This window comes from Vitis riparia, chromosome 4, assembly GCF_004353265.1.
Source record: "Vitis riparia cultivar Riparia Gloire de Montpellier isolate 1030 chromosome 4, EGFV_Vit.rip_1.0, whole genome shotgun sequence".
NCBI classification, from domain to species: domain Eukaryota; kingdom Viridiplantae; phylum Streptophyta; class Magnoliopsida; order Vitales; family Vitaceae; genus Vitis; species Vitis riparia.
In genome coordinates, this window is record NC_048434.1 from 4,320,471 (window position 1) to 4,337,979 (window position 17,509).

A 17,509-nucleotide genomic window follows, 5' to 3' on the forward strand; every position below is an offset into this window, starting at 1 on the left:
ACTGTGTAATTTAGTAGAGGTCAGATGCTGGGGATAATATCACAGGCAGGGTAATGCGAGAACCTCTTCGGTTTCGAAGCAGGTTATGCTTGTTATTTAGAGCCATTGCGGGCTCTGGGTATATGAGCCACAGTTAATGAAATTGCCCAGAAACAATCATACTGGTGGATATAGATAGCATTTCATCCCACCAGACTGTCTTGATTTTAAAACAGAACTAACTTATGTCATGAACCATAATTTCGATGATATCATCATCCATTCTGCTCTGATGCATAACCAGCAGCTTTAGTACCCTATATATAGCTTTGGAAAATGGTTTTGAATCATCACCCGATGCAAATTCTTGAACCATATTGTCCACCTCAATTGAACTGCACCCTGGTGTCTTCTTCATGCTCTTACTTCTCATGAGTTTCCTCATCCTCGATACACCATCCCACTTTCCCAAGTCTGCATAAAGATTTGAAAGCAAGACATAGTTCCCTGTATCGGCTGGTTCAAGCTCTAGCAGATGCTCCATTGCAATGACTGCAATCTCAAGATTGCCGTGACTTCTGCAGGAACTCAATAACGAACCCCAAATAGCTGAATCCGGCTTCATTGGCATCTTCTTTATGAGTTCAAGAGCCTGATCAAGGCGCCCAGAAAGACCAAGAAGATTGACCAAACAACCATAATGCTCAACCCCTGGTTCTATATTGTAATCCCTTTTCATGGACTCAAAGTACCTCAATCCCTCATTCAAAAGGCCAGCATGGGCACAAGCCGATAAAAGACCGACAAAGGTGATGATGTTGGGTTCAATCTTTGCCTTCTGCATTTCTTGAAACAATTCAATAGCTTCATGAGCTCTTCCATGATTTGCTAGCCCTACGATCATCGTACTCCAAGATATCACATCCCTCTCATTCATCCGATCAAACAAGCGACGCCCTTCATCTATACTTCCACATTTTGCATACATTTCGATCAAAGCATTACAAACACAAATGTTGCGCAAAAACCCGGCTTTATCTGCATAAAAATATATCCATTTCCCTAACTCAAGAGCTCCCAGCTGGGCACAAGCTGGTAAAACAGAAACAAGACTGATCTCATCAGGCTCAATACCCACCATTTGCATTCTCCGGAAAAATTCCAATGCATCTGCATAGCACCCAATTCGAGCATACCCGGAAACGATAGCTGTCCAAGAAAAAATGGTCTTGTCCTGCATCTCCTCAAAGATAGCTCTTGCCCTTCTCATCTGCCCTAATCTAACATGCCCTGAAATGAGGGTATTCCAAGAAACTGCATCTCTTTCAGTCATTTCCTCAAACACCCTATGGGCATCATCCAAGCTATCACATTTTACATACATTTCCACAAGTGAATTTTCAACGACTGTATTGGACTTTTGCCCAAATTTGAACACATGCCCATGAACTTGCTTTCCCAGATCATAACACATAAGCCCCGCACATGATTTAACAACAAATGGGAAGGTGAATTTGTCAGGAAAAATGGGGTTTTCACCATGGGAGTGTCCAAGCATTTGCTTGTAAACAGTGATTGCTAGGCCGTAAACTTTGTTATGCTTATAAGCTCTGATCATTGCATTGTACAAGAAAGCATTTGGGTCAGCCACCCTTTTGAATAACAAATTCGCATACTCTGTTTCTGCATGGTGATTACACACATCCACCATTTTTGTGACCAAAAAGCTACTTTGTGAGAGTGAAAACTTGACCATGTGGGCATGGATTTTCTTCAATTCTACTATGTTGGGGCAGTTTTTCAAGATGGGCACAAACATATCTTCCATTTCTCTGATTTTCAAGGCCCTGAGCTTCCTGGCCATTGATGATCATGTGGCCAGTGAGTTCCAGTCTGAATACTGTCAAGTTCTTGAGGTTATCATGGTCACAAAGTTTCTGACAGTGTTTTCAAATGGTTATACTCCATTCTGGGGTTTCTGACAGCCTTCAACTTTGAACCTTCAAAGGAAAACTCAAGAAGGAATCAAGCACTTTGGGCATTTGATTAAAAGGGTGATTGAGAACATGATGTTGGAAGACTGATCAAGCTGCTTTGGAGAATTGAAATATAACTATTTTTGGATACCTTATATCTCATCAAACACTGGTTAGATAAAAAATTTAAGCAAATATCTCAAAATGATGTTATGTATAATTTTCAATACATAAAAAAATGATTTTTTTATAATATTTTATGACTAAATATAAATTACAGAATACAATCCTCTCCGTGTTCAAGAAAATAAATGCCAAGCAACATGTGGTTGGTTGATACGGTATAGGACCAAACCTACGGGAGAAGGACCTGGTTCCATGACTATGTTCCCAATCGTGCCTCGGTCATAATTGACGTCCAAACCCAAGAAGCAAGGAATTCCCCACCAAGGCTTATTATGCTGTTGAGGAAGTTTAAGGGTTACACAGAGAGCAAGAGAAGTTCCAGCGGAGAGAAGGGGGGACTTGGATAGGAGATTCAGCAGATATTGTTCTTAATGAGACCATGGTTGGTGACTGATGACAGCCGAGTACTCAGCAGAATTGATGGGTTCTTTTAGAGCAGAGTAGTAGTTTGAAAGTGGGAAAGAAAAGTTTCATGAAGGAGATGGCACGCATTCGCAGGAAATTGGAACACTTTTGGCCCCAACTCCTTTCCATTCACTCTACCACTTCTTAATACCCGGGTTTTCCTAAAATATTCAGAATCAAAAAAGTTTTTATAAAATTATTACTCAAATGGTAAAAAAAAAATAGTGAAAAGCACGTGTTAATATTTAATTAATTTTAAAAAAAAATTATTCAAAAATCAATAGTTTGAAAATTTTACCACATCAAATGTAAAGAGTGGAAATTTCAAAAATTAAATTTAAAATTAGTGAAAATTTTAAATATCAAATAATTGAGATTAAATTTTGAAATTTTGAATATTAAGTATATTGTGACAATTAATTTAATTATTATTAGGTAATTATTAGAGAATCGTGGGGAGAAAAACTTGGTAAAAATTTATATTATATCGAATTGTTATAATGAATAATTAAAAAAATTGAATTTAATTTTATAACAAACCAATTTAATTTTTATAATTGAAATTAAATTTTATAGAATTACAAAACATCAAACAGAATTGAATTGAAATTAAATTATGATACGTGAATTTAAAAAAAAATATAGACAAAAAGGTAAATTAATTAAATGTGAATTTAATGAACTTAACTTTTGAAAGTTTGATGGAACGGAAGAATTTGACAAATGAAATAAATTAAATAAAGGTTATAACAAATAGTTGAGAATTTGATTTTTATAAATTGAATGACTAAATAATTTATAAAATTAAATTTTAGAAGATTGCTTAAATTTTTGTTGGTAAATAAATATTGGTAAAATTAATGAGTTAAAGTTTATTCTTTAGTTCCTTGGATGTCAAAGAATTATTTTATTTTTTTTATACATTTTACGACATTGATTTTTTTTTAATAGTTAATGAAATCAGGTCCTAAATTAATTTTAGAGTAAAAATGTTTCAGGTAATTAAAGTCAAATCATTAGCTATTAAGAAAAAAACCAAATAATTTTCACAATTTTAATTTTGAAACCCAAATAAAAATAATAATAAAAGCAGAAATCAAATACATCCTAGGTTATATGTTTTTAGAAATTAATGTAAAAATTCTTTTTTTGGAATTCAAAGTAGTGTCTCACGATGATTTTAAGAAACATTTTTAACTTAAAAAGTGTTTTTGAAAAAAAAATATTAGAAATATTACACTTTAAAAATACTTTGAATCTTAGAACACGTTTAATAATATTTTTACTCAAAATGTTTTTAATAAAAATATTTTCTTTGAAAATATTAGAATGTATTTGGTAATAATTTTAAAAAATATTTTAATCATTTCTAATATTGAATAATAAAAATTTTCAAGCATAAAAAAAATTAAAAACGATTTTTAAAATTATTATTAAATAGACTTTTAATAAGATAATCACCTATAAAGTATTTATTCAAAAAATATTATAAGTGATTTTTTAATGTTAAAGTGATTTTTAGATTTTTAAAAATATTTTCTAAATTTTATTAAATACTTATTTTATTTTTTTTCAAAAGCATTTTTTGCATACGCTAAAAGGACTTTCTAGAACCTCGGCCAAACCTACTTTAATTGAATTTCGGTCCAAACATATTAAGAAAATACACATGAAAAATATGAAGGTCAAGAATGTGGAGTGTGGTGTTAACCAAAATATGATTAGGACTAAAAACCACACGCTTCAATGCCTTGAATGAATACTTGCTTTGGAGACAAATTCACTGACATCACAAATAAGACAACAAGTGAGAGAATTGACAAAAATAATAATATAATATTATTAATGTAGAGGATATGATGAGCTTTGGTCAAACCTATGTATTAAAAGAAATATAACATCTAACCACTTTTTTAAACTTATATTCAAATGATTCTTTTTGGTGTCACATAAACCTCATTTAATGCCCACTGCTTCTGACCAACACCACTCTGCATTAAATGCATAAGTTATTTTCGGTAACTGGCACCCTTTCCAATTCCATTGTAGAGCTTCGAGAGAGGGTTACTATCTTTATATATTGGAGATGTGATGAATTTGATAAGAAACTGCCAGCGATTACATTACAAGCTCTCTACATGGCGAAGAATGAACACCTCCAATTGGCGGCCTTGCTTCTCATATTTTTATGGCTTCTTCATGTCTGCACAGGAGATATTGGGACAGCAGGCCAATACGCTCCCCCATATCTGCGTAAGCACCAAAGATCCATATCTGTAATTCAAAGCTTCCACACATTCTTTTTTTTTTTTTTTTTTTTTTATAATCTGGGAATTGATACAGCAACTGCCTGCTACGGCAACGATCTGTCAAAGTTCCCATCAAACAACTTATTCGCGTCAGCCGGAGATGGGCTATGGGACAATGGAGCAGCGTGCGGCAGGCAGTACTTTGTCAGGTGCTTGAGCGCAGAGACTCCGGGGATATGCAAACCTGGTCAGATCATAAAAGTGAATATTGTGGATAAAGCCTCTAGGAATGGAGTGATCCTTGTTCTTTCTACTATTGCATTTGGGGCTATTGCTAATCCTTCTGCTTCTTTCGTTAACATAGAGTATGCAGAGTAAGTGTCATCCCTTTTAATATTAATTACATTGAATCATCCCTTTTAAGAAAATTATTTCTGCTGGAAGTTTTAATGTTTTTGTGGGGCGCTTGATGTGCGCGCAGGGCTTGAGGGTTGCAATGGATATTAATGCGGATATACATCTCGGAGCTTTTTGTTTATCTGATGGCTTGAGGGAGAAGGTTTTTTGCTTTTTGTTATTGAGGTTTCCATTCTATGTCTTTCAATTTCGGTTTCTGTGATCACATCGCTGTGTTTTTTTTGAATCAATGTGAGTGGAGTTCTTTTGAGTTTTTGAAAGAGAGGAATATCCAGAGGCTAACCTTTTCCGATGAGCGGTAGAAGCAGAATTCTTTATATATATATATATGCTTATTGGAAAGATGTAATTCTTTATATTCCAACATTATACAATGCAACCTTAGTAGAAGCAGAAGTTCTATTATTGAAATTTTCTTACCCTGCCTTGGTTGCTTTTTCCTTTCCTGCTCTTAAATTTAGCTAGAATTTTCCTACACTTTGCTGGGTTGTTTCGTTTTTGCTTTCAAAATCACAAATGATTTTTGAGTTTTTGATTTAAATCCAATGCAAATGCCCCCACTAACTCTTTTACAATTAATTTTTATTCTTTTATTTTCGCTTCTAAGGCTGACTGATTCAACTTACTTTATAGCATAGCGTGCAACCAACGCACCGCCCTTCTCCTATTATCTCAGCCTTCTTGTTTTGTTTTTCTTTTGTTATTATTATAATATAGTAAAAATATTGCTTCAAAATAATTCTTTTATATTTTTAGATCTTGATTATCTATTGTTTCTTTTTTTTTTTTTTTTTTGAGAATTTTCTTTATTATTTTCTAAAATTGAATCTTTCAATTCCTTGTTTGGTTCTAAACAATGAATGTCTAAGAATTATGCCAATATTGCTTCTAAAATAGAATCAATCTTTTACATTAAGACATGTATATGTTTTATGATTTTTAGCATATCCCAAAGACATCGATTTGATACCTTTAGGACCTACTTTATTTCAATTAAATAGGCTAAATTTGGTTCTCTTTTTTTTTTTTTTTTTTTTTTTCCAAAGCTTTATACCATAGATGACGACCAATTAGGAAAACTGCACTAGCAATTTCTGTTGGTGTTGTATTCTTTAATTCTATTCTACCATTTTGATACACGCGATGATCAATTAATTAAAAGCCTGACACATGGAAATGTAAGAACCCCTTCATTTTCGAAGCAGGTTATGCTTGTTATTTAGAGCCATTGCGGGCTCTGGGTATATGAGCCACAGTTAATGAAATTGCACAGAAACAATCATATTGGGGAATATATAGATAGCATTTCATCTTGATTTTAAAACAAAATTAGCTTATGTCATGAACCATAATTTCGATGATATCATCATCCATTTTGCTCTGATGCATAACCAGCAGCTTTAGTACCCTATATATGCTTTGGAAAATGGTTTTGAATCATCACCTGATGCATATTCTTGAACCATATTGTCCACCTCAATTGAACTACACCCTGGTGTCTTGTTCATGTACTTACTACTCATTAGTTTCCTCATCCTCGATACACCATCCCACTTTCCCAAGTCTGCATAAAGATTTGAAAGCAAGACATAGTTCCCCGTATCGTCTGGTTCAAGCTCTAGCAGATGCTCCATTGCAATGGCTGCAATCTTGAGATTGCCGTGACTTCTGCAGGAACTCAATAACAAACCCCAAATAGCCGAATTCGGTTTCATTGGCATCTTCTTTATGAGTTCAAGAGCCTGATCAAGGCGCCCAGAAAGACCAAGAAGATTGACCAAACAACCATAATGCTCAACCCCTGGTTCTATATTGTCATCTCTTTCCATTGACTCAAAGTACCCCAATCCCTCATTCAAAAGGCCAGCATGGGCACAAGCTGATAAAAGACCAACAAAGGTGATGATGTTGGGTTCCACCTTTGCCTTCTGCATTTCTTGAAACAATTCAATAGCTTCACGAGCTCTTCCATGATTTGCTAGCCCTACAATCATTGTACTCCCAAGATATCACATCCCTCTCATTCATCTGATGAAACAAGCGACGCCCTTCATCCATACTTCCACGTTTTGCATACACTTCGATCAAAGCATTACAAACACAAATGTCGCGCAAAAACCCGGCTTTATCTGCATAAATACGTATCCATTTCCCTAACTCAAGAGCTCCCACCTGGGCACAAGCTGGTAAAACAGAAACAAGACTGATCTCATCAAGCTCAATACCCACCATTTGCATTCTCGGAAAAATTCCAATGCAACTGCATGGCACCCAATGCGAGCATACCCGGAAACGATAGCTGTCCAAGAAAAAATGGTCTTGTCCTGCAGCTCCTCAAAGATAGCCCTTGCCCTTCTCATCTGCCCTAATCTAACATGCCCTGAAATGAGGGTATTCCAAGAAACTGCATCCCTTCCGGTCATTTCCTCAAACACCCTGTGGGCATCATCCAAGCTATCACATTTTACATACGTTTCCACGAGAGAATTTTCAATTACTGTATTGGACTTTGGCCCAAATTTGAACGGATGCCCATGAACTTGTTTTCCCAGATTATAACACATAAGTCCTGCACATGTTTAACAACAAATGGGAAGGTGAATTTGTCAGGAAATGGGGTTTTCACCATGGGAGTGTCCAAGCATTTGCTTGTAAACAGTGATTGCTAGGATGTAAACTTTGTTATGCTTATAAGCTCTGATCATTGCATTGTACAAGAAAGCATTTGGGTCAGCCACCCTTTTGAATAACAAATTTGCATACTCTGTTTCTCCATGGTGATTACACATATCCACCATTTTTGTCACCAAAAAACTACTTTATGAGAGTGAAAACTTGACTATGTGGGCATGGATTTTCTTCAATTCTACCATGTTCGGGCAGTTTTTCAAGATGGGTACAAACATATCTTCCATTTCTCTGATTTTCAAGGCCCTGAGCTTCCTGGCCATTGATGATCACGTGGCCAGTGACTTCCAGTCTGAAAATTTGCCAAGTTCTTGAGGCTATCATGGTCCCAAAGTGTCTGACAGTGATTTCAAATGGTTATACTTCATTCTGGGGTTTCTGACAGCCTTCAACTTTGAACCTTCATTAAGGAAAACTCAAGAAGGAATCAAACACTTTGCATCTGATTAAAAGGGTGATTGAAAAAACATGACGTTGGAAGAATGATCAAGCTGTTTAGGAAAAATAAAATATAACTATTTTTTGGATAAAAATACAATTTAGTAATTTTTAAAATCTTATATCTCATCAAACACTTATTAGATAAAAAACTTTAAGGATAAATATGTCAAAATGAGGTTATATGTATAATTTTCAGTAGATAAAAGTATATTTTTTAAATATAATTATTGTCCCCTGTTTTTAATCAAACATTTCTTTTAACTTAAAAACCCTAATAATTCTTACCCATTTCTTTTAATTTTTTAATTGATAATTAGTGAATTTAGTCTTGGATGGGAGACCCTAATTCAACCCGATCAAATAAATAGAGAATGGGGGAATAGTTTACCCTCATTATTAAAATATACAAATATAAATAAAACAAAGTATACATTTCTCTCCGCTAGAAGGGCCCTTAATAATAAAAAAAAAAGAGACTTTTTTTTTCTCTCTTCTTAAATACCTGAAAACCCAAAAAGGACATGATTCTTCTTTTCCAAAAACAAAATTCTCTTCTCTTTTGAATTTTCTTTTTTGTAACTCGAAAAAATAATCATATTTTTTTTATTCATTTATAACTTGAGGCTAAAAAATTTATCAGCTAAACAACTTATGGAAATTCTTGAGTATCTAAAAGTTAGAAAATCTTGTTTCAATTCTCATTCCTTTTATTTAGTTTGTTTACTTTCTTTGCCAATAATTTAATAAATATATCCTAAAGATGACCAATTAAATTGATTTTATATTATCTTTTTATAAAAGTAATAATTTTAAAAATAAATTTTTTTATAATATTTTATAACCTAATATAAATTATATAATACAATTCCAATCAGGTTTAAGAGCTCATTTGATCATGATTTTCAAAGTATGTTTTTAAGTGTTTTTAAAGATAAAAATAAGATGTTTAATAAATTTTAAAAAACACTTTTGAAGATATGCATAAATATTTAAAATGATTTGCAGGTGTTTTCTAAGCAAAACACTTCAAAATTTTAAAATATTCCAAAAATGCCCCCAAAAAATATTCCAAAAATGCCCCAAGTGATTGCCGATACCTTCCTTTCCCTTTCCCTCATTCTCTTTTTCCATCGCTCTTCATTCTCTCCTTCGTTCTCTTCATCCATCGCTCTCATCCGAGACTACACAATAGGAAAGACGCTCCACTTTCATTCGACATCGTTGATCTGATCGAAGGTAACCCTCTGTTCTTTTCTTGTTGTTTTTTTTTTTTTTTTTTTTAATGTCTGATTGTCTTGAAATATTAGTTAGGGTTTTGGGTTTTAGGATTGTTTGGTTAGGAGGAAAGTATGAGAAAGCATTTCCAACTGTCTAAGATACATTTCTTCTCTATGTTCTCTCTTGATCTAGTTTTCTCAAGGTACGTCAAGTTTTTCTTGGTTTTTTTTTTCAATCTCTGATTTGATTGTCAGGAAAGATGAGGAAAGGATGAGAAGATTAGGAATATTTGGAATATTTTCCTTCCATTTTCTCTTTTGGTGTTTTGGTTGCAGAAAAAATTAGGGATCCTTGTCTGGTCATTTGTTTGATCATTTGCAACTCATAATTTTGCTTAATAGCTTCTGATTCAGGGTATATGTCAAGGTTTTAATGGTTCATGTTTTCAGAGGGTATTTTGATTTTGTTTGTATGATTCCGTTTTCCTATGTCTTCTTAACAAGCAGGGAAGCATTGTTTTTCTTTTTTGGGATTCTAATGTTGATGCATTGTGTGATGAAAATGACTATACAACTTTGAAACTTCATGAAACCCAAACAAAAGCCAAAACCATGTTTGGTGAAATTAGGAAAGTAGTGGAGAGTAAAAAGATTGCCTATATGTAAGCAGTGAATGAATTTCCTATAACAGAGGATAAGGATTTGTTTGAGTGGGTTGGCCCATTTTATATTTGGGTAAATTTTATTTTACTTTAGGCATTAGACAGATGTTGACAGGCAAGACTGGGAGGAATTTGATCTCTTTTTACTTTGAGTGTCTAGCCTGTGATGCTTTGTTTGGTCTAATGACAGACAGTTTCTGATAATTAAGCTTTGAAAGTGAAGAATTTTGCAAACTTTATTGACTAGTAGAGTCAGTATTTTGCACCTTTTTATTCTTGGAAGTTGAAGTTCATGTTGAAATATTCTGGTATAAGGAGTGAGTTTCTAGTTTTGGAATAGAGTTGGGCACTCTGGATTTGTACTTTCTTATCCAAAAGAAAATGCCTTGATCCATTTCTTTTTTTATACATATGGTTTGACAAAGCTAAGATAAATTATTGCCTTAGCTTTATGCAGTTCCACTGAATTATGATAATGAAGAAACTACTTTATACATATGGTTTTCAGAATTTTTTCATGGAATGTTGTCTTGATTGAACTTTTTCTTGTGCCATTTGGCCTTAACTGTTTCTGGTTTGGGATTATGATTTTTGGTGCAGTTTAGGGCTAAAATCATTTACTAATCAAATGGTTATCTTCTATAATTATCCTGTGTGGCTAATGTTTGGGTTTTGAAAATGTCTCTTGTAGAATGTTATATTGATTGAAGTTTTTCTGGTGCCATTTGGTCTCAAATGTTTCTGGTTGCATAGTTTTAAAATGGTTTATTGATAGTGTTTATATTCATTGTGATGATTCTTTATGATCCTCATTTTTGGTTGATGCTAGGGTTTTGCAAATCCTCATCCTCTTGCTAGGGTTTTTCATGTCATTAACCACCAGTGGGTTTATTTATTTATTTTTTCCTCTCTTCTTATTTCTATGCAAAAATTTCCAACTAGTTATGAGCGCGTATCTTCAATTGGTTATACCATCCACTTGACGTATTTTAAAGCTTTTGTAAGACTATCTCTTGCTAGGGAATTCTTCTTTATCTAAGCCATCAAAGAGATTTTACTGCATCAATCAAACATTGGCCCAGCATGTACCGAAAAAGTAAGATAACAACAAAATTTTATTGTTGCTTCTATATAATTTATGTCAAAGTTCTGCACAAAAATTGAGGTCTCTACTTGCCCCTCTCTTAGAAAAGCAATCTTGATATAATTTCATGGTTGTTTCATTTCCTTATTACAAAATACAAGATATTTCTCTACCAGTTTCCAAATGAAAGTTTTTTTCTACTTCTTTCTACATCCAAAAATGGGCAATATAGTTTATTCTTTTACAAATCTTGAAGAGTCAATGTTTCTTCTGCATCTATCATTCTTTTTTCTTTTTTTTCTTTTTTGGGTGTTATATTGGTTGAGGAGTAGTTGGAACTTTGGTTATCAGTTGCAGTCCAGCTGGAAAATGTTACAAAAGTTTGTGAAGTTTATTTTCCTGAGCTTGTATTGAATTAGCAGGAAATGACTTGTTTGTTAAATATAAATTGTTTAACCTTTAGCAGTCAATGATTACTTATTCATGATAGTGATGAATTCATGTGTACTGCAAAGTATCTTTCTTAAAATTGATTACATGTTCTTTTATGCTTCATTCCTGTATACATATGTACCTATTTTTTCTTTCTTTTGCAAAGATGTAAACAATCATGCTGTCAACTTTTTTATGCTTGGTTGGGGAAATTAAGGCTACAAATGGGAACATAGGTTGCTAGAGTGTAAGGGGAAGTTCATATAGTTTTGACTGCTAGGGACTAAGGGAGTAGGAAAAGATAAATAAGCAAAATCATAATAAAACCAACATGGAAAAAGAAGAAGAGTTATCACCTAAATTAGAGAAATATATCCTATATTCAAATATTTATATATAAAAGGAGAGAGTGAAGCAAAGAGAAAGGGGGCATAATTCTCTTTTAACTAAGGATTTTGGGTATAGGGGCATATCAGGATACTGGGATGGGGTTTGATTTAAAGTTGAGTCAATCTTAGTTTAATCAATCTAGAACAATTCCAAATGGTAGGATTAGTACTTCCAATAGTCTTGTTGTTACTGGTAACATAATGTTGGTGCTGGTTACATAATGGCATATTCCTGGATTGTACCTTTGTAACACAATTATTTTTTGTAAGAGAATGAAGTACAAAGCATTTGCCTGAGGGATTATTCAGGAGGGACTGGTAGGTTTTAACTTCATTCTTTATGACATTTCTAGATAAAAATAAAAAAACCTTCTAAATTTAAACATGTTTAAACAAACATTAAGATTGAAATCTCTTCATAAAGGGGACAGAAATCTTATACATAACTAGATATTTATGGTAGACTAAGCTAAAGTAGCTAAATTGGAAAGTATCTAGTTCTTCTTGAACTTCTTTTGAAACTAGTTTAGCTAGAAACTTCAACTGCCTGAATGAGTGATATTAAGACTGATACAACTATCAATGAGGATTTCTTTTCAACCAAGAATATTACACTTGAGGATTATTTGTTTATTATGTTTTACAGAATCTGCCTATATGATGCTCAATACCGAGTTTACATTTAAAAAATTTAATCATACCAAGTATTGTTTACACTAGATAACCATATTTTCTTGATGTTTTGTTCCTTAATTCTTTCTTTATTCTTCATTTTAATTGTGTGATTCTTTGTTTGAAAATTATTATTTCTCTAAAATATATATTTTTTTTATATAGAGGATGTCTAGCAATATAGTTCAACCATTACAACAACCAAGTGGTGAAGAAAGTGAAAAACAAAGTAAGGCTTATTGGGATGATATTACAATGGATGCTTTTATCAAAGTTTGTGTGATTGAGACTTCGACTGGAAATAGACCAAATAGTCATTTTAGCAAGTTGGGATGGAAAAATGTGATAAAAGCCTTCAACAGTTTGATTGGAAGAAACTATCAATATAGGCAACTTAAGAATAAATGGAGTTCTCTTAAAAAGGATTGACAACTTTGGAATACCTTGATTGGGAAAGACACTGACCTTGGGTGGGATCCTATGAGACAAACCATCAATGCAAGCAATGAATGGTGGGATAAGAAATTGAAGGTATGTTTTTTTTATTCATTAAATTTATTTGATTAATTTATATATTGGTTACGAAATATGATAAATTAATACTCTTGTAAGAGAATCCTGAAAAACTATAGGTCGTTTTGAAGAATAGATGGAGAATGCTACGAGAAATGCATAGTTTTCCTCTTGAAAAACAAGTAAAGACTGTTATTGCTTCAGTGGCTCTTCACAACTTTATAAGGATTAATGCTAGAATGAATATGGAATTTAAATCTTATGATGATGATCAAGGGTTGCTTCCACTTAATGAAGAAGAGAATAGAATGGATTCACTTGTTGAGGAAGATGGTTCACATCATACAAGAGAAATGGAAGAAGAATGTGATCGAACTGCAAATCTTCTTATATCTCATTGATGTTTGATTATGACTCTAATATGTAAGTATATAATTTTCCCCCTTTTTTTGTTATGAAAATATTTGTCATTCTTATTTACTTTTAATTAGAAAAGTTTTTTTTTTTTTTTTTTGAGAAATTAATAGGTAATCATATATTGTTTTACTTTGAAAATTTTTTTTTCAATGTTCTATTTTATTGATTTAGATGTTTTTTGTAAATATTTTTTTAAATTTTATTATAGTGATAAAAAAAATTATTAATTTTAATTAGAAAAGTCTTTTTTTTTTTTTTTTTTTTGAGAAATTAATTGGTAATCATTTATTGTTTTACTTTGAAAATCGTTTTTTATTCAATGTTCTTTTTTATTGATTTAGATGTTTTTTATAAATATTTTTTTAAATTTTATTATAGTGATAAAAAAATATTAATTTTAAACTAATATATAATCAAATAATTTGTTATATCATGATTGATATTTATTTATTAATCAATTCGTTTTGTAAACATTTTTTAAAATTTTATTTATATCATAAATAAAATTATTTTTAGTTTTTTTTAACAATATAAATGTGTATATATATATATATATATATATATATATATTCTTTTAAGATAGATGTTTATATAGTTTGTTCTAATGAAAAGTTTTTTTGTTTATCATACTATTTTCTTTTAGTAATTAAAATTGTATGTCATTTTTGGTAATTTATTAATATTAAAAAGTGTTTTATATTTATACAACATATTATAAAAAAAAAATCATTTATTAATACTAAGGTATGTTAATCTTTTCTGGTTTTTTTTTTTTTTTTTTTTTTGAATAATTTCTTATTGCAGTATTTAAAGAGGAATCATATTTTTGTGATCAAAATTATTTGTCTTCCTGTGCAGGAGATGTCTAAGGCCCAAGTATTCCTCCAATGCCTCCTGCTCCTCCTATGTGCAGAGCTCTTCCATTTCACACTTGCTGATGTTGGTGTGGCAGCCCAATACAGACCCCCATATCTGCGTAAATATCCCTTTCACAATCAAAAGCTATTAACCTTGTTAATTGACCAGGATGCAACTTAGGCAGGTTAACTCAAACCAACCCGACATATAGGCAGGTTTGGATTAAAGTAAACTTTGATAGTCATTTTTAATATTTGAATTAGGTTTGAATTAAGTTTTTTCAACTCAAATTCAAATTGGGTTGAGTTCAACCAAGTTTGGACATACCTAACCCTAACATAGTTTAATATTCATTCAATTTGTTTTAGATTTTAACATTGAGGCAAACTTGAATTTAAGCAAGTTTGGATAGTCATTTTTAATATTCGAGTTGGATTTAGGTTAAGTTTTTTCAACTCGAATTCAATTTAGGTTGAACCCAACCAAGTTTGAACAACCCTAATCCTACCCCAATTTAATATTTTTTTAAAATTTATAATACATAATATTTATTTTGTTTTAGATTTTAAGAAAAATATCTTATTATAATTATAGTTTATATTTTTTTTACTTTTCTAGAAGACAATTTTTTTTTTTTTTTGTAACCTTAAAATTTTGTGTCATTCACTATTTAAATTTTAGTACATATACTTTTTATTTTTTTATTTTTAAAATGATGTATCTTAAATCATAGAATCTGACCAACTTTGAGTTTAATATTACTAATTTGAGTATAACTTGATCAATCTAAACTAATAAAAATGAATACAATTTAAATTGAGTACCTTTAGAAACTGTGTTGAGTTGGAGGTGATTGTTCATTAATATCGGTTGACTTTGGGTTAACCATTAATCCTGTGCAACTAGCCCAAGGTCGGATTTATGGTTAAGCCAAGTTTAACCGGATCACCCTTAAAAAATGAGATTAAATTAAATGATGGTTTATTAATTCCAGTAGAGTTTGGATTAGCCATCAATTTGATTCAATCTGTACAAGTTGCAACCCAATGCTAATTAACCTCCATAACCGAAATTAAACTAAGGTGCTTGCGGGTTTTATGAATGCAGCCACAGCCTGTCTGCTCAGGAGATACTGGCACAGCAGGCCAATATGCTCCCCCATATCTGCGTAAGCACCAAAGACCCATAACTGTAATTCAAAGCTTCCAAACTGACATTCTTTTTTTTTTTTTTTTTTTTTTTTTTTTGCTTTTTTAATCTGGGACTTGATACAGCAACTGCCTGCTACGGCAACGATATGTCTAAATTCCCATCAAGCAACTTATTTGCGTCAGCCGGAGATGGGATATGGGACAATGGGGCAGCGTGCGGCAGGCAGTACTTTGTCAGGTGCTTGAGTGCACAAACTCCAGGGACATGCAAAGCTGGTCAGATCATAAAAGTGAAGATAGTTGATAGAGCCTCTAGGAATGGAGTGATCCTTGTTCTTTCTACTATTGCATTTGGGGCTATTGCTAATCCTTCTGCTGCTTCGGTTAACATAGAGTTTACCGAGTAAGTGTCATCCCTTTTAATATTAATTACATAGAATTATCTTTCAGGTAATTAATTTTTTTTAAGAATTATTTCTGCTGGAATTTTTAATGTTCTTGTGTGGTGCTTGATGTGCGTGCAGGGCTTGAAGGTATCAATGCGGATCTAAGTCTGAGGGAGGTTTCTTTCTGCTAGTGAGGTTTCCATTCTATGTTTTTCTTGTCCACTGCAAACCCTAAGCAAAAGCGACTTTCGAATTTTGATAAAGGTACCAGTTTTAGCTTGAAGTCTTTTAAATTAAAATACATAGATTTTTGGCGAAATTCAACTTCGGTTTCTGTGATTACATGGCTGTGTTTTTAGTAAATCAATTTATGTGAGTCTTGCATTTTGGTGGTTGTGTTAGTAAGTGGAGTTCTTTTGAGTTTTTGAGAGTTGAGGAATATCCAGAGGTTAAGCCTTTCCGATGAGCGGTAAATGCCAGAACTTTCATGATTGTCGTTCATGCCTTTGTCTGATGAAGATCCAGGCCAATGACTAGCCCTAAAGCACCTAAATGCCAACCCACCAGATTCAGTGGTTTTTTTAGGCCTATACGGCCGGATAGAAAGGTACTTTCTCTCTCTTTTTGGCCTATACATTTTGCTGGGTTGTTAGTTTTAATGCTTCTTGTGCTAGATGAATTCATTCTCTGCATAAAATGGTTACATGTGAATGGTTACATACACGCACACACGCTCTCGAGGTTTTATGACACCATATCATAATGTATGCAATTAGTTGAGTAATTTTCGTAGTGATGGTAAAGCTGGAGGAAAAGAGGAGATATTCAACCAATGTCATGCAAGATTAAGAAATGCCATTGAACGTGCTTTTGGTGTTTTTAAGTCGTGTTTCCCAATATTGAAGAGAATGACACCTTATTTGTTTATTACTCAAAACAAAAATTGTCATGACATTCGACAAATCTCATTTGCGGATAGATTATTTTTTGAATATGACAATGAAGTGGAGTTGAAAAGTGACAATGCAAATCAACTTCAAAACTCAACTACAAGCAGTTTTTTTGCAGCATCTGATCAAGAATTCATGCAACAGTTCTGAGACCAAATTGCAAATGAGCCCTTTCAAGTATTTAATTAATTTGTTATTTTTAGCTTTTTACCATTGGAAGAAATGCAATGTTTAGATATTAACATATAATGTGATGTCTTTGGATATTTGAAAATATGTACTTGAATTGTCATGTTTTTTCTTTAATTTGATTTGGGTTTTATCAATCCATTATTTTTCAGATTATCAAGTTTAAATATTTTATTTTACTTATATAAAAAATAAATATATTAATTATTTTTTGTAAGGATGATAATAATAAATTATTTATTACAATA

At 32.3% G+C, this 17,509-nt stretch overlaps 3 protein-coding genes and 1 pseudogene across 7 annotated transcripts; 2 read left to right on the forward strand and 2 right to left on the reverse strand.

Annotated features, from left to right (window-relative positions):
• Nucleotides 1-74: 74 nt before the first annotated feature.
• LOC117913487 (pentatricopeptide repeat-containing protein At2g20540-like) lies at nucleotides 75-2,063 on the reverse strand. The gene has a single exon (XM_034828471.1). It carries the CDS (start codon nucleotides 1,841-1,843, stop codon nucleotides 218-220), a length of 1,626 nt encoding a protein of 541 aa, XP_034684362.1. The 5' UTR covers nucleotides 1,844-2,063; the 3' UTR covers nucleotides 75-217.
• A 2,603-nt stretch (nucleotides 2,064-4,666) lies between these two features.
• Nucleotides 4,667-5,482, forward strand: LOC117911988 (EG45-like domain containing protein). Its single transcript, XM_034826388.1, has 3 exons — nucleotides 4,667-4,799; nucleotides 4,890-5,169; nucleotides 5,277-5,482. Exons 1-3 carry the CDS (start codon nucleotides 4,685-4,687, stop codon nucleotides 5,281-5,283), a joined length of 402 nt encoding a protein of 133 aa, XP_034682279.1. The 5' UTR covers nucleotides 4,667-4,684; the 3' UTR covers nucleotides 5,284-5,482.
• A 1,112-nt stretch (nucleotides 5,483-6,594) lies between these two features.
• On the reverse strand, nucleotides 6,595-8,245 carry LOC117913521 (annotated as a pseudogene).
• Nucleotides 8,246-9,488: 1,243 nt separating this feature from the next.
• On the forward strand, nucleotides 9,489-17,152 carry LOC117912317 (EG45-like domain containing protein). Of its 5 annotated transcripts, XM_034826863.1 has the most exons (9): nucleotides 9,489-9,577; nucleotides 12,963-13,328; nucleotides 13,430-13,492; nucleotides 13,587-13,733; nucleotides 14,586-14,703; nucleotides 15,693-15,753; nucleotides 15,860-16,139; nucleotides 16,261-16,386; nucleotides 16,525-17,152. In XM_034826863.1, the coding sequence occupies exons 4-8, from the start codon at nucleotides 13,711-13,713 to the stop codon at nucleotides 16,265-16,267; spliced, it is 489 nt and encodes a 162-aa protein (XP_034682754.1). In that variant the 5' UTR covers nucleotides 9,489-9,577; nucleotides 12,963-13,328; nucleotides 13,430-13,492; nucleotides 13,587-13,710; the 3' UTR covers nucleotides 16,268-16,386; nucleotides 16,525-17,152. The 5 variants fall into 5 exon arrangements, with proteins under 5 accessions (XP_034682754.1, XP_034682753.1, XP_034682756.1 ...); XM_034826862.1 differs by having other exon boundaries at nucleotides 13,430-13,733; XM_034826865.1 differs by having other exon boundaries at nucleotides 13,442-13,733.
• The last annotated feature ends 357 nt before the right edge of the window (nucleotides 17,153-17,509 follow it).